At 29.8% G+C, this 14276-nt stretch overlaps 1 protein-coding gene across 2 annotated transcripts in view; it reads left to right on the top strand.

The window, feature by feature from the left end:
- Nucleotides 1-14276, top strand: part of LOC148303158 (tetratricopeptide repeat protein 28-like) — a 151050-nt gene that overhangs the window by 38965 nt on the left and 97809 nt on the right. For both annotated transcript variants that reach the window (XM_088270409.1, XM_088270408.1), the window contains exon 2: nucleotides 1281-1495. In XM_088270409.1, the coding sequence (XP_088126535.1) occupies nucleotides 1472-1495 (24 nt within the window). In that variant the 5' untranslated portion in view covers nucleotides 1281-1471. The remainder of the gene's footprint in view (nucleotides 1-1280; nucleotides 1496-14276) is intronic.

Genomic DNA, 14276 nt, shown 5'->3' with positions numbered 1-14276 from the left:
AATGGGTAGAATTGGTGAATGTTACACGTGTGTAAAGTGATCACTTAAACCAGCCTATGACGGTTGTAAGCCCCGTAAATGCCCAGACTTCCATATTCTTCTTCATCTTTGATGAGATGTCAAAAAATAGTAATCTTAAATGTTAAATACCCAAACACGTGTCACATTAGATTCAAAGCACAAGTTAAATGTAAAATGAATAGAGATTAGCATAAAGTAACTGTTAAATTAATACGTCGGTATTGAAATCAACAATGGTAATAAACATCCTTTTATAATCATTATCAAACTCTATAAATTACGAGCCAGTGGCTGATTCTTACGTTATAATGCCTCTGAGGTAGCCGTTTTTTTTTAAAATATACATATTTCTGGATCAATTATTGAACCTGTGACTAGTTTGATGCCCCCGGGGTAACACGATTGACCGACAAATATAGCGTTACGTATTCGGATCTCAAACTCAAACATAAATATGGGTTATTCTGCAGCAGTGGTAAGCGATCTTTTTTTTTCAAGACGAAAAACAGTTTCAGAGTAAATACATGTTGTGTCACGTATTTTTGTGTTTTTTTGTCCAGTTTTCAGTATATGTAGTTATCGCGTGTGTTTGACATCTTCAGAGAGTAATAAAATGTATTTCTTTCTAATATTGGTCAGAAATCAAAAGAAAAAAATGTGTAGGACAAAATGCACCAATGGCAAAAATCAACTGTCAATATGGCGTTTATTTAACTACTACTACTACCGTCACGCCGTTTCTCCGCAGGGGTAGGCAGAAATGATGTAACGACACACTATTCTGTCCTGACATACACACCTCCTTCACATTCATACATCTAGTCATACACGCCCTGCGATTACGCAGACTTTAGACACCACCAAAATTCTTCTATTTACCGAACCGTTTTTTTAACCTGTACTTTTATTCACCGTTTATTTAACGAACAAAAAAATAATAAAATAGCACGAATTATGAAAAATTTCAAGCTTTCTACGTACTGTCGTTTGAAATTTTCTTAAACATAACGAAACGGGAAGCGAAACGGTAGAATTAGTGAATATTACACGTGTGTAAGTGATCACTTAAACCAGCCTATGACGGTCGTCAGCCCCGTAAATACCCAGACTTCCATATTATTCTTCATCTTTGATGATATGTCAAAAAATAAGATATATAATGATTTTAATCAAAATGATGCTGTTACTCATGTTTGAATCTATAAATTTTCAAAAAATAATATTGTTTCATTAATTAATATATTTTCTTTTCATTTCAGATGTCTCCTGAAACAGATCGCCTGAAAATCTGAAAACATGTGACGTAGAGTCGACAAAAGTCATCCGAGTGTTATAATGATTGGTTTACGGAAGTTGTTCTGTGTGTGTAGTGAAGTGGCATTTACGTTAATGTGTGAGGATTGTGTTTTGATCAAATATTCGATGGAATGATCTTCAAGCCCTCTACGACATGTCGCAAAGAGATTTTTCAGAGGTAAGTGAATATTAACATATAAACTTTATAAAATTAACTTATTAATTTATTATTTTACTATTAAAAATGTTCGCCTCCGTAGTGTAATGGTCAGCACGCTCGGCTACCGTTGTGGAGGTCCCAGGTTCTATTCCCAGGGGGGGTTAAATAAATATGAGTGATTTTTTCACTGTTATATTTATTCAATATTACCCTGGACTGGTACCTGAAGCGGAAGGCTGAGCACCTTTCCTTCATGTGTAAACGATTGAGATAACACTGCGTTTATATGAAGCAGTGCCCTATGCACCATTGGGGTGCGGATAAGGGTTATATCATTATTATTATTAAAAATGTGCCACAAAGTACCTGCGAAAATCATTCAAGACCATATAAATTACATAAAACATTCAAGAACATTCGAGAAGAAATTTCGAAGAACATTCGAAGAAGGAATTTCGAAAAACATTGAAGAACATATAAAACATACAAATTTGTAACTAATAATGCATTTTAAAAGTATTTTTAAAAACCCCCCTAAAGGGGGAGTATTCGGTTGTTTGCGAGTAAATCTAATTCAGTAAGCTTCCGGCATCGCTAAAAGCCGGTGGTCATATAAGCAAGATTTAAAAAAAAATGTTTTTGACTTTTTTAAGAATAAATTTTTAAATATTTTTATCATTATTTTTTTACTCGTTAACTTTTAATAACTCTTTTCTTTTTTTTAAAACCATATATTTATTTTGAAGAAAAATCTCTATTTTCATTACAAAAACGGTATTTTCAACAAAATAATTAATTACGTCGAATATTACGAAGGTTTACAACATTTTGAGTGTGTCCAAATACTTGTTCACAAAATCTGGATTATCTCCAATTACAGGAGTTATTTTCATATTATTTTTTGACATCTCATCAAAGATGAAGAAGAATATGGAAGTCTGGGCATTTACGGTGCTGACGACCGTCATAGGCTGGTTGAAGTGATCACTTTACACACTTGTAACATTCACCAATTCTACCCATTATTGACAACCACACTACTCAAATTCTTGGAAGTTCTATATATATGAACCAATTTAGAAACCTTGTTCTTGAATCACTAGAACCTCACTAGAGACATCTATTGGTGAGATGTAAAGAAGCTTTTTTATTATTTTATTTATCCAGTGCGGTTCTAGTGATTCAAGAACAAGGTTTCTAAATTGGTTCATATATATAGAACTTCCAAGAAATTTGAGTAGTGTGGTTGTCAATAATGGGTAGAATTGGTGAATGTTACACGTGTGTAAAGTGATCACTTAAACCAGCCTATGTCGGTCGTCAACCCCGTAAATACCCACACTTCCATATTCTTCTTCATCTTTGATGAGATGTCAAAAAATAATTACGAAGGTTCATGAAAATTATGTTGCGATTTATCGCATGTTGGGCCTTTATCGATATTTTAACCCTACAATACACAATGATACTTAATGAATCAACCACATTTTTATTTACAACATTTTAAGTTTGCCCAAATACTTGTTCACAAATTTATGAGTTATCTCCAATTATGAGTTATTTTTCATATTATTTTTTGACATCTTATCAAAAATTAAAGAATATTTACGGGGCGGACGACTCGTTTACATTTAAAACATGAGTTAATTCCCTAACAAACTTTTACTTATAATATTATCGGAAAGGAATGATGGGAGATTATTAAATACCATGAACGGTGAATGATAATGAGAGTGCTATATTACTAAATAATAAATTATTAATGATGAGAGATTATTTTATAATAAGAACGGTGAATGATGAGGAGAGTGCTATATCACTAAATAATAAATTATTAAGGATGATGAGAGATTATTAAATAATAAGAACGATGAATGATGAGGAGAGTGCTATATTACAAAATAAGAAATTATTGATCATGAAATCAAAACAAAATTACGAAGGAAAAACCAATCATTTTCGGCATTCCAGAAACTTAATAAACTGTTGCTTATTATACTATGGAAAACGAGTTATATGAGATAATAAGAACGGTGAGTGATAAGAAGAGTGCCATATTTTCATGCCTCAATGTTAACAATGCCTTTAATATACTAAATAATAAATTGTTTATTATGAAATCAAAACAATTCTTCATCTCACTAATAGATGTCTCTAGTGAAAATTCTAGTAATTCCAGTACAATGTTTCGAGATTGGATCGTTAATAATGTATAGAACTTCCCAAATTATGAAGGAAAAACCTATCATTTTCGGCATTCCAGAAACTTAATAAACTGTTACTTATTATGTTATGGAAAAAAAATGATGGGAGAGTAAAATAAGGACGGTGAGTGATAAGGAGAGTGCCATATTTCCATGCCTCAATGTTAACAATGCCTTTAATATACTAAATAATAAATTGTTTATTATGAAATCAAAACAATTCTTCATCTCACTAATAGATGTCTCTAGTAATAATTCTAGTTCTTCAAGAACAATGTTTCGAAATTGGATCAATTATATTATAATACTATTTTTTTCTTCTTTGGGGTCAAGGGATCTTGCATCCCTTATGTCACTGCGACCATATTAGGTCTATTGTGACCTCCCTCTGTATTACTATTCTTCCTCTTATTAGTGAAAATTCTAGTGATTCAAGTACAATGCTTCGAAATTGGATAATTTATTAAGGTATCTTTCATCCCTTATGTTGCTGCGACCATATTAGGTCTATTGTGACCTCCCTCTGTATTACAGCTCACTACCAAGACCTACGTGAGTCATGTAACTCACGACCTGTCTTGGTGGTAGGAATCATTTATTATATATTATATAGAACTTCCAAAATTATGAAGGAAAAACCAATCATTTTCGGCATTCCAGAAACTTAATAAACTGTTACTTATTATGTTATGGAAAAAGAATGATGGGAGATTATTAAATAACAAGAGAAGTTAATGAGAGGTGCATTCCTGAGCGAAGAGAGATAAAAAAAACGGCGAGAAAGCAGTTGATTATGGACGTACGTGTGCACGTCTCGATATGTCGGCTATTGGAGGCCATCCCGTAGCAAAATGTGAATTAAAGCCATAATTACATTTTCTTATTTTGTGTTCTAATCTTCGTTTCCCTCTCTGCTGCGCTGCGAAGTCGTGTTCCTCACAGCCCAGCCGGTCTACCGCTCTGACGGGCTACCCGGTCATTATTATTCCGACCTACGAGGATGGTTTTTCAATCTACCCATGTGTAAAACTCTTCTCTTCTTCTTCTTCTTCTTTTTAATGGCTTTTCACCCTTCTTGAGTGTTCTAGCCAGTGTCGAGTTACTGATTTATGTATTAATTGCACTGGCCAACAATTTATAACTATTATTTATAATTATTTTGTAACTGGCATGAAAATCTTTATCTTTATGCACTTTGCATAGCTGAATTAAAAAACGAAAGCAAAATATATGTAGCACGTTAGATTTTTTAGTTGTCAATATTTTTAATTCTGATATAGAAAGTTTATCTTATTATTTATGTATAAATATATATATATATATATATATATATATATATATATATATATATATATATATATATATATATATATATATATATATATATATATATATATATATATATATATATATATATATATATATATATATATATATATATATATATATATATATATATATATATATATATATATATATATATAAGAATCAATACTTTTTTTGAATCCCTCAGACCTAAGACTAAAACATCTCTAGATACCAACCACTATTACGGTTTCAACGTATGGGGTCCATACAAACAATAATATGACTGTAACATCAAAACTTGACGCGATACAAGCTTTTCACACACCTTATTTTTACACTCAGTTACAAACTAAAGTCAAATAATGAACAATTTAAAAAATTTAGAAATACAAAAAAAAGATAAAACGTTATTTAATAATATTTTAATTAATATATAAATAAAAATATGTATATATATATATATACATATATATATATATATATATATATATATATATATATATATATATATATATATATATATATATATATATATATATATATATATATATATATATATATATATATATATAAATATATATATATTTATATTTATATATATATATATATATATATATATATATATATATATATATATATATATATATATATATATATATATATATATATATATATATATATATATATATATATATATATATATGCCTTGTAAAAGAGGCAAGCTTGATTGAGGCTCTCAGGAGGCATGCGGGCATAAATAAATAACATTTTAAAAACGAAATCATTAAACTTGGCATGAAAAACCGCACCAGGTTGAGATAATCTTAGCAACATTGTGAGCTTAACGTTGATTGGATAATACAAAAATATTTGCGCGAAATTAAAACCGATTCAAGTATCATACCACGGAACCTTTAATCATATTAACCATGTAACATATCGTTCACTCCTTACAACAACGTTATATATCAAAAATCGTAAATTTTCAGTTGCGATATTTTCGAAATGCCCAGAAAATGTACTTTATCCCAGCAAAAGCAGCATATTTTTAACATTATATTTACCCGCTACAGGGCAGAAAGTGTTGTTTTTTGCGTTTTGAAGAAAATGTACTGTTTAATTAATTTTTTTATATTTACTAAATATTTTTCAAATGGAGGAATAACGTTCAAGTTTTACCTAAAAAGATCTGTTGCACAGTAAAAGTTCAATAAGTGGCTTGATATTTATTTTTAAAACATTTCATTTTATTTTTAAAATTTAAAAACGATCTCCTGAAAAATCAAGTATTTTGATATATGACGTTGCTGAAAGGAGTGAGCGATATATTACTTACATACAACAATATACAAGGGTGAAATACTCAAGGGTGCCCATACACGGTGGTGTTCTTTGAACGTTTGACACGTAAAAAAAGGTTTTAAAATGAATTATACAGTTTGTATTAAAAAAAAGTTTTATTAGTTGATTTATATTTACAACATTTGGAGTGTGTCCAAATACTTGTTCACTCACTCCTTTCGACGACGTCATATTATATAAAAAAAAAACATTAATTAAAAATGAAATAAAAGTCATTAGCCATTCGAATCATCGATAAGGTCCGCGCATTGTTTGTTACATACGTTTAGCGTATATTTTCTTTTCTCTTGCACATGACCATTGGATGTACAGTGTCTATTAAGAGTGGAGATCCACTGTACTTACGTGTGGTGTGCTCTGGTCGAGATGCGGCGGTGGGGGGAGGCCTGAAACTGGTTAATTTCATCACGGTCCACATAAAAAAAATGCCGCGAAACAGGTTTTTTTCCATTAAATTTCATCCATTGCTTTACGGACGGCATTCTTCGGAATCATTTCATGTTTGGTTCTATATGTTTCTTCACATTTTTCTATTATTATCAGTCACCATACAGTCGGAGATATCGCTCACTCCTTTCAAGAACGTCGTAAATCAAAAATCGTCAATTTTCAGTCGTGCGTTTTTGTGGAATGCCCAGAAAATGTACTATATCCCAGCAAAAGAGGCATGTTTTTAACTTAATATTTACCCGCAACAGGGCAGAGAGTGTTGTTTTTGCATTTTAAAGAAAAGGTTTTGTTTAATTATTTTTTAAACCAACCAAATATTTTTCAAACAGAGAAAAAAGTTTCTGATTTTACCTAAAAAGATCTGTTGCACAGTAAAAAGTTCAATAAGTGGCTTGATATTTATTTTTAATAAATTGTATTATATTTTTGAACTTTAAAAACGTTCTCCTGAAAAATCAAGTTTTTTTATTTATGACGTTCTTGAAAGGAGTGAGCGATATGCCTGTGTCTATCTTCTCTTTCCCCTTTCTCTCTCACTTCTTTATACCACATGCTATTCTTCTTTTTTATTTCTTATTATTTCACTAGTTGATTAAAAAGACAATTTTAATTTTGATTTATTTCATTGCACCCAAATGCGGGAATTAACCCGCGAGGGCCATATGCCAAGATGTATTGGATGTCTCAGTAGTCGAGACATCTAATACATCTTGATATGTGAGCCTCAGGGGTGAATCCAGTGCTTGAGTGGGATCACATAAGAAATGATTTTATTTTATTTTATTTGTTTAGAAATTTAACAGAACATTAAAATAAATACATTAACAATAATGAATAACAAAAAAAACAGGTAAATTCATATGAATATATTTATAAATATAGTGAAACTATATCTCAAGTCTAATGCTTCATCCGTAAATTAACTACCTACCTACCTAACCATCACGCCGCTTCTCGGCAGGGGTAGGCAGATATATATTTATGTATATACATAAATATTTATATATATATATGTATATATATATATATATATATATATATATATATATATATATATATATGTATATATATATATATATATATATATATATATTTATATTTATATATATATATATATATATATATATATATATATATATACATATACAAATATATATTTATATATATATAATAATAAAACCCTTATCCGCACCCCAATGGTGCATAGGGCACTGTGTCATATTAACGCAGTGTTATCTTAATCGTTTACACATGAAGGAAAGGTGATCAGCCCTCCGCTTCAGGTAGCAGTCCATGGTAATATTGAATAAATATTACAGTGAAAAAATCACTTATATTTATTTTACCCCCCTTGGGAATCGAACTCGGAACCTCCAGAACGGTAGCCGAGCCGAGAGTATATAGATATAAATACACACACATAAATTTTTTATGGGTCATGGAGCATTTCGAGAATACTTTTCTGATTTAAAATTAGACAAAACTCTACTTGTGAATGTGATGAGACGTCTTCACAAGATGTCCCTCATTTAGTGTCGTTATGTATTAATTTATTATGAACTATACGTATCCACTATCATTTTTAATACATTTTAATATTATTTGACATCTCATCAAAGATGAAGAAGAATATGGAAGTCTGGGCATTTACGGGGCTTACGACCGTCATAGGCTGGTTTAAGTGATCACTTTACTCACGTGTAACATTCACCACCACCATCCAGGATTCGGATCTCACATACTAATATAAGAGTTTCTGCTTAGTAAATAGCTTCTTTACATCTCACCAATAGATGTCTCTAGTGAAGTTCTAGTGATTCATGAACAAGGTTTCTAAATTGGTTCATATATATAGAACTTCCAAGAATTTGAGTAGTGTGGTTGTCAATAATGGGTAGAATTGGTGAATGTCACACGTGTGTAAAGTGATCACTTAAACCAGCCTATGACGGTCGTAAGCCCCGTAAATGCCCAGACTTCCATATTCTTCTTCATCTTTGATGAGATGTCAAAAAATAATATGAAAATAACTCCTGTAATTGGAGACCATCCAGATTTTGTGAACAAGTATTTGGACACACTCAAAATGTTGTAAATACATTTTAACTAAATATGCTTTAAATCTTTGTATATGGCAATGAGAATTTTCTTAGGTAACTAAATTTTTTTTTAAAAATGGATATGCGTTTTTTAAGTGGATATGCGTTTTTAAATGGATATGCGTTACCATAAAGCGTTTGCCGAAACAATTAATGCAACAATTGATTTGTCACTGTCTATCGATGTATCAGTGGGTGTAAAGTGACTTCGCTAACTCTTGTGTAATGTGATGAATTAATTTGATGATATATATTATAGACTCATACCCAAATTAATTAAAGCTATTAACATTTACTAAGTAGTCCGAGGTTGGTGTAGCAAAATGTCATTCAAATAAACTATTTTTTTATTTTTTTATTCATTTAATATATTTACATTTTTATTTGAAACATAATACATTTGAATCATTTATACATATGGAGAACTTTTATATTTCGATTCGCTGTGCCTCTCCATAAAAGAGTCCGTGCTCTTGTGCTTGGAGAGGGACTTACATTCGTGGTTTAATGTTATATAATAAAAGATATAATAGTTTTTTTGTATATTTTTTTATGATTTAAATGTATAGAGCTTTAATTTTTTTCTTAAGTATTTTTATATCATCTATTTTTTTTATTTCTTTAGGGAGTTTATTGAAATGTTTGATTGCCAAATATTTGAAGTTTTGCTGAAATCGCTTGGTGTTGCATTTTGGAGTAGAAAAATCGTTTGAGAATCTCGATGATAAATTTTTTGTTAAATTTAAATAGTTGTCACCCTTTAGTATTTGAAAAACTGCGGTTTTTTTTATAAATGGATTCTTTATTTGGGACTTGAAATTTTTAAAGTTTTTTAATAATAAAAAGGTTAAAAATAAACGAATAATTTCGAATACGTTAAAAAATATGAAACGAATACGTGTTATAATATTAATAAAACGCAATCTTTGTTTCATTACAATTTTATTTTTTTTACTATCATTCCAACCGGTTTCGATTAAATCTTGTCTTCTTCAGGGATGGATACGTACTAAAATTAAAACAGAGAAACGTTCATAGTTATGAGAGTAAGCGGATTAAAGGTGTGGTCAATTAAAGGAGGTTTGAAGTAAGGGACGATGGAGACGTGGAATTTTTATTATAATTATTTCTAAAAATAGGGAAAATATTTTTAAAAGGCGTATTACTTAAATCTACTAAATTAATGTCTAAATTTTGTGATTTTTTTTCAATATAAGCCTTATTTTTAAAATATTCACTAAAATTTTAATAATTTTTGTAAAAATATTAAAACATTGAATTTCAAAAATATATTATTTATTGATTCGGCATTAACTTTGTGGAATGACATGATTATTTTAATAAAATTAAACACCTGAATAATCTACTGAATTGAGTTTTATTTTTATTTACGACTAGTTTCGAAAACGACAATTGTTAGTTTTAATTTGTACCAGAAGATGAAAACAATTGTCGTTTTCGAAACTAGTCGTAAATAAAAATGAAACTCAATTCAGTGGATTATTCAAGTGTTTAATTTAATTGATTCAAATATATATATATATATATATATATATATATATATATATATATATATATATATATATATATATATATATATATATATATATATATATATATATATATATATATATATATATATATATATATATATATATATATATATATATATATATATATATATATATATATATATATATATATATATATATATATATATATATATATATATATATATATATAAACAACACTTTAATCTAATACAGTCTACATTTAATAAGTATTTGATGTTTAAATTTTTACTAATTATTTTCACTGTCTTTATGTTAAAATCTATAGCAAATATTTCACTCTTTTTATGTTAAAATCTATAGTTAATATTTCACTGTCTTAATGTTAAATCTGTAGTTATTTTCTTACTGTATTAACGTGGAGGTCTGTATTTATTATTTTCACACTTCTTAATGGTATAATCTTTAGTCATCATTTTCACTGTTTTAATTTTAAAATCTATTGCTTTTTTGTCTTATTTTTTTGCTGTCTTAAATTTGTCCGCCTCTGTAGTGTAATGGTCAGCACGCTCGGCTACCGTTCTGGAGGTCCCGGGTTCGATTCCCAGGGGGGGTCAAATAAATATAATTATTCATTGTAATATTTTTTCAATATTACCCTGGACTGGTACCTGAAGCGGAGGGCTGATCACCTTTCCTTCGTGTGTAAACGATCAAGATAACACTGTGTTCATATGAAGCAGTGCCCTATGCACCATTGGGGTGCGGAAAAGGGTTTTATTATTTTATATTATTATTATTATTAAAAATATAATCTCTAGTTAATATTTTCGCTGTCTTAATGTATCTGTATATATATTTTTTATTTTCTCGTCAGGATCGATCTGCTGGCTTCACACGTTCAGACGTGTCCGTAAGTACACTTGCAGGCCGACACATTATCATAAATATGTTTTTTTTTTTTAAATTTACATATTTATATGGGCATTATAACGAGCAATAAATTATACGTTTTGTCATCGTGGCATTGACGCCACACTCCTAGACGGCGAAAGTTGAGTCGAGAGTGAAAGTGTGATTCTGCATTTATAATCTTATACGGAGTCGTCTTGAAATTGCTGGGTGTGGATTGATAATGACAATACTTGTCATATCGCTCACTCTTTTCAAAAACGACACACATAAAAAAATCGTCAATTTTCAGCTGTGCATGTCTTCGGAATGCCCAGAAAATGTACTATATCCCAGCAAAATGCAAATTTTACATTTCGAAGAAAAGGTATTGTTTAAATTATTTTTTTAAATACACTAAATTAAAAAAAACATAAGGTTTTACCTAAAAAGATCTGAGGCACAGTAAAAAGTTCAATATTCTTTTCAAACCCTTATCCGGACCCCAATGGTGCATAGGGCACTGCATTTTAAAAACGCAGTGTTATCTTGATCGTTAACACATGAAGGAAAGGTGATCAGCCCTCCGCTTCAGGTATCAGTCCAGGGTAATATTGAATAAATATTTGAGTGAAAAAATCACTCATATTTATTAAACCCCCCCTGGGAATCGAACCTGGGACTTCCAGAATGGTAGCCGAGCGTGCTGACCATTGCACTACGGAGGCGGACAAATAAGTTTAATAAGTGGCTTGATATTTATTTTAAATACATTTTATTATATTTTTAAACTTTAACAACGATCTCCTGGAAAATCTTTTTTTTTTATATATGACGTTGTTGAAAGGAGTGAGCGATGTGTCAAGTGATCGGTGTTGAACGACGGATCAAATCAATAAGTATTTTTAGTGTTTACGTTTTTGTCGTTACGTTATTTTAAATGTCGCGTCGAGAATGACACATATTGTATTATGGTGGGTGTAGTGTTGAATATTTAATTATATTATTGCGATATGTTAATTATGTTAGCATTAAAACGGGCAAACCATACTTTGATAAATTGTATACATTTCGTATGTTTTACTGTTGGGGTTTTAAAATGTGTGAATCGGACCTAAATTCAGAAATTTATTTTCTGTGAATATTCCTAGTTAATATTTCAAAAAATCTTACACGTATTCGCACCCAATGGTGCATAGAGCACTTCATCATATTGAAGTCCTGTTATCTTGATCGTTAAATACGCGAAGGAAAGGTGATCAGCCTTCCGCTTCAGGTACCAGTCCAGGGTCATGTTAAATAAATATTATACATAAAAAGCACTCATATTTATTTAGACCCTCTTAGGAATTGAACCCGGGACCTCCAGCATTTTAGCCTAGCGCGCTACACTATGAAGGTGGACAAAAAACGATTATATAATTTACTTCATAAATTTTATAAAATAAAACATCTTTTTTTCAACCACTTTTTATTGAGACATTTTATCTAACCGGTTTCGATAAGATCCTTTTCATCATTGTTTTTGGTAAGGAAAGGGAAATTAACTAAGAGTATTTCAATGTTTTAAAATTTAGTACATAAACCCTGATGATGACAAGGTTATTGTCGAAACAGGTTGGATAAAATGAATCAATAAAAAGTGGTTAAAACAAAGCTGTTTTATTTTTTCAAGTTTATAAAATGTGCCACAAAGTATCTGCGTAAAACGTTCTAGAAAAAATACCGTATAAATATTCTTCTTTCTGGCTCTATCCCAAAATCAGGAATTGTTTGGTTATTTTTTAAATACACTAAATAAAAAAGACAAGTTTAGTTCGTAAATGTCTAGTATAACGTTTACGTTTTAATTTAAATATACGTACTTATACGTGTTTTACATAAAAATAACCGTTTGCAAGATAGGAGCTTTTAAAAATTCCATATGCGATTATTTTGCACGCTTCTCCAACTGTTTGTGCGAGAACTCCTCCCCGTCCACATTTATACGTGTCTACATAAAACAACAGTTTCAAAATATACTTTTATGGCGGAATAACTGTTGCGGTAAATATAATTTGATCAGAAAACGTTAAAAACGCGGTTTGAATTACGATTTTTATTACTGACTAACCAATCGACCAACCGATTCGCCTAATTTGAGCGAAAACATGTTATTTAGTATTATTGGATAGTTTGTCCACGTATTTTTTTTAACCCTTTGGTTGCCAGGACTGTCGGGGTTACTTTTATGGAAATACCGCTATTTAAACATAAATAATTAAAAACTTGTACGTGTACGATAATGTATGTAACACTGTCTCATGACAATGTCTTTCGGAGTTTAGTTAAGTTAATGTATGCAATGATTTAAAAAATAGATGAATAATTAAATGTTGCTCGCTTAGTGTCCAACTCTTTTTTACGTCGTATGAATATTTCAAAAAAAATCTATCGATTTTTTTCGTTGTTTCTTCATTATTTTACGATAAAGTATACAACACTTGAAATATTGCTCACTCCTTTCAAGAACGTCATAAATCAAAAATCGTCAATTTTCAGTTGTGCATGTTTTCGGAATGCCCAGAAAATGTACTATATTCCAGCAAAAGAGGCATATTTTCAACTTAACATTTAACCGCTACAGGGCAGAAAGTGCTGTTTTTCCATTTTGAAGAAAAGGTATTGTTTATTTTTTTTTAATTTACTAAATATTTTTCAAATGGAGAAAAAACCTTCAGGTTTTACCTAAAAAGATTTTTTGCACAGTAAAAAGTTCAGTTATTGGCTTGATATTTATTTTTAATACATTGTATTATATTTTTAAACATTAAAAACGTACTCCTTAAAAATCAAGTTTTTTGATTTATGACGTTCTTGAAAGGAGTGGGCGATTTGACAATGTGTAGATACAACATATTCTAATATGTATGTAAAAGCTAGAAATTTAATTTTTCTTATAATTTTGTAATAATTCACTGTTTTAAATTTATAT

The sequence above is a fragment of the Brachycentrus maculatus genome, unplaced genomic scaffold (genome assembly GCF_059751285.1).
Source record: "Brachycentrus maculatus isolate JH-2025_06_01 unplaced genomic scaffold, ASM5975128v1 h1tg000384l, whole genome shotgun sequence".
Lineage (NCBI taxonomy): Eukaryota > Metazoa > Arthropoda > Insecta > Trichoptera > Brachycentridae > Brachycentrus > Brachycentrus maculatus.
The sequence above is the reverse complement of the archived record's forward strand: the minus strand, read 5'-3'. Positions and strand labels throughout refer to the sequence as shown.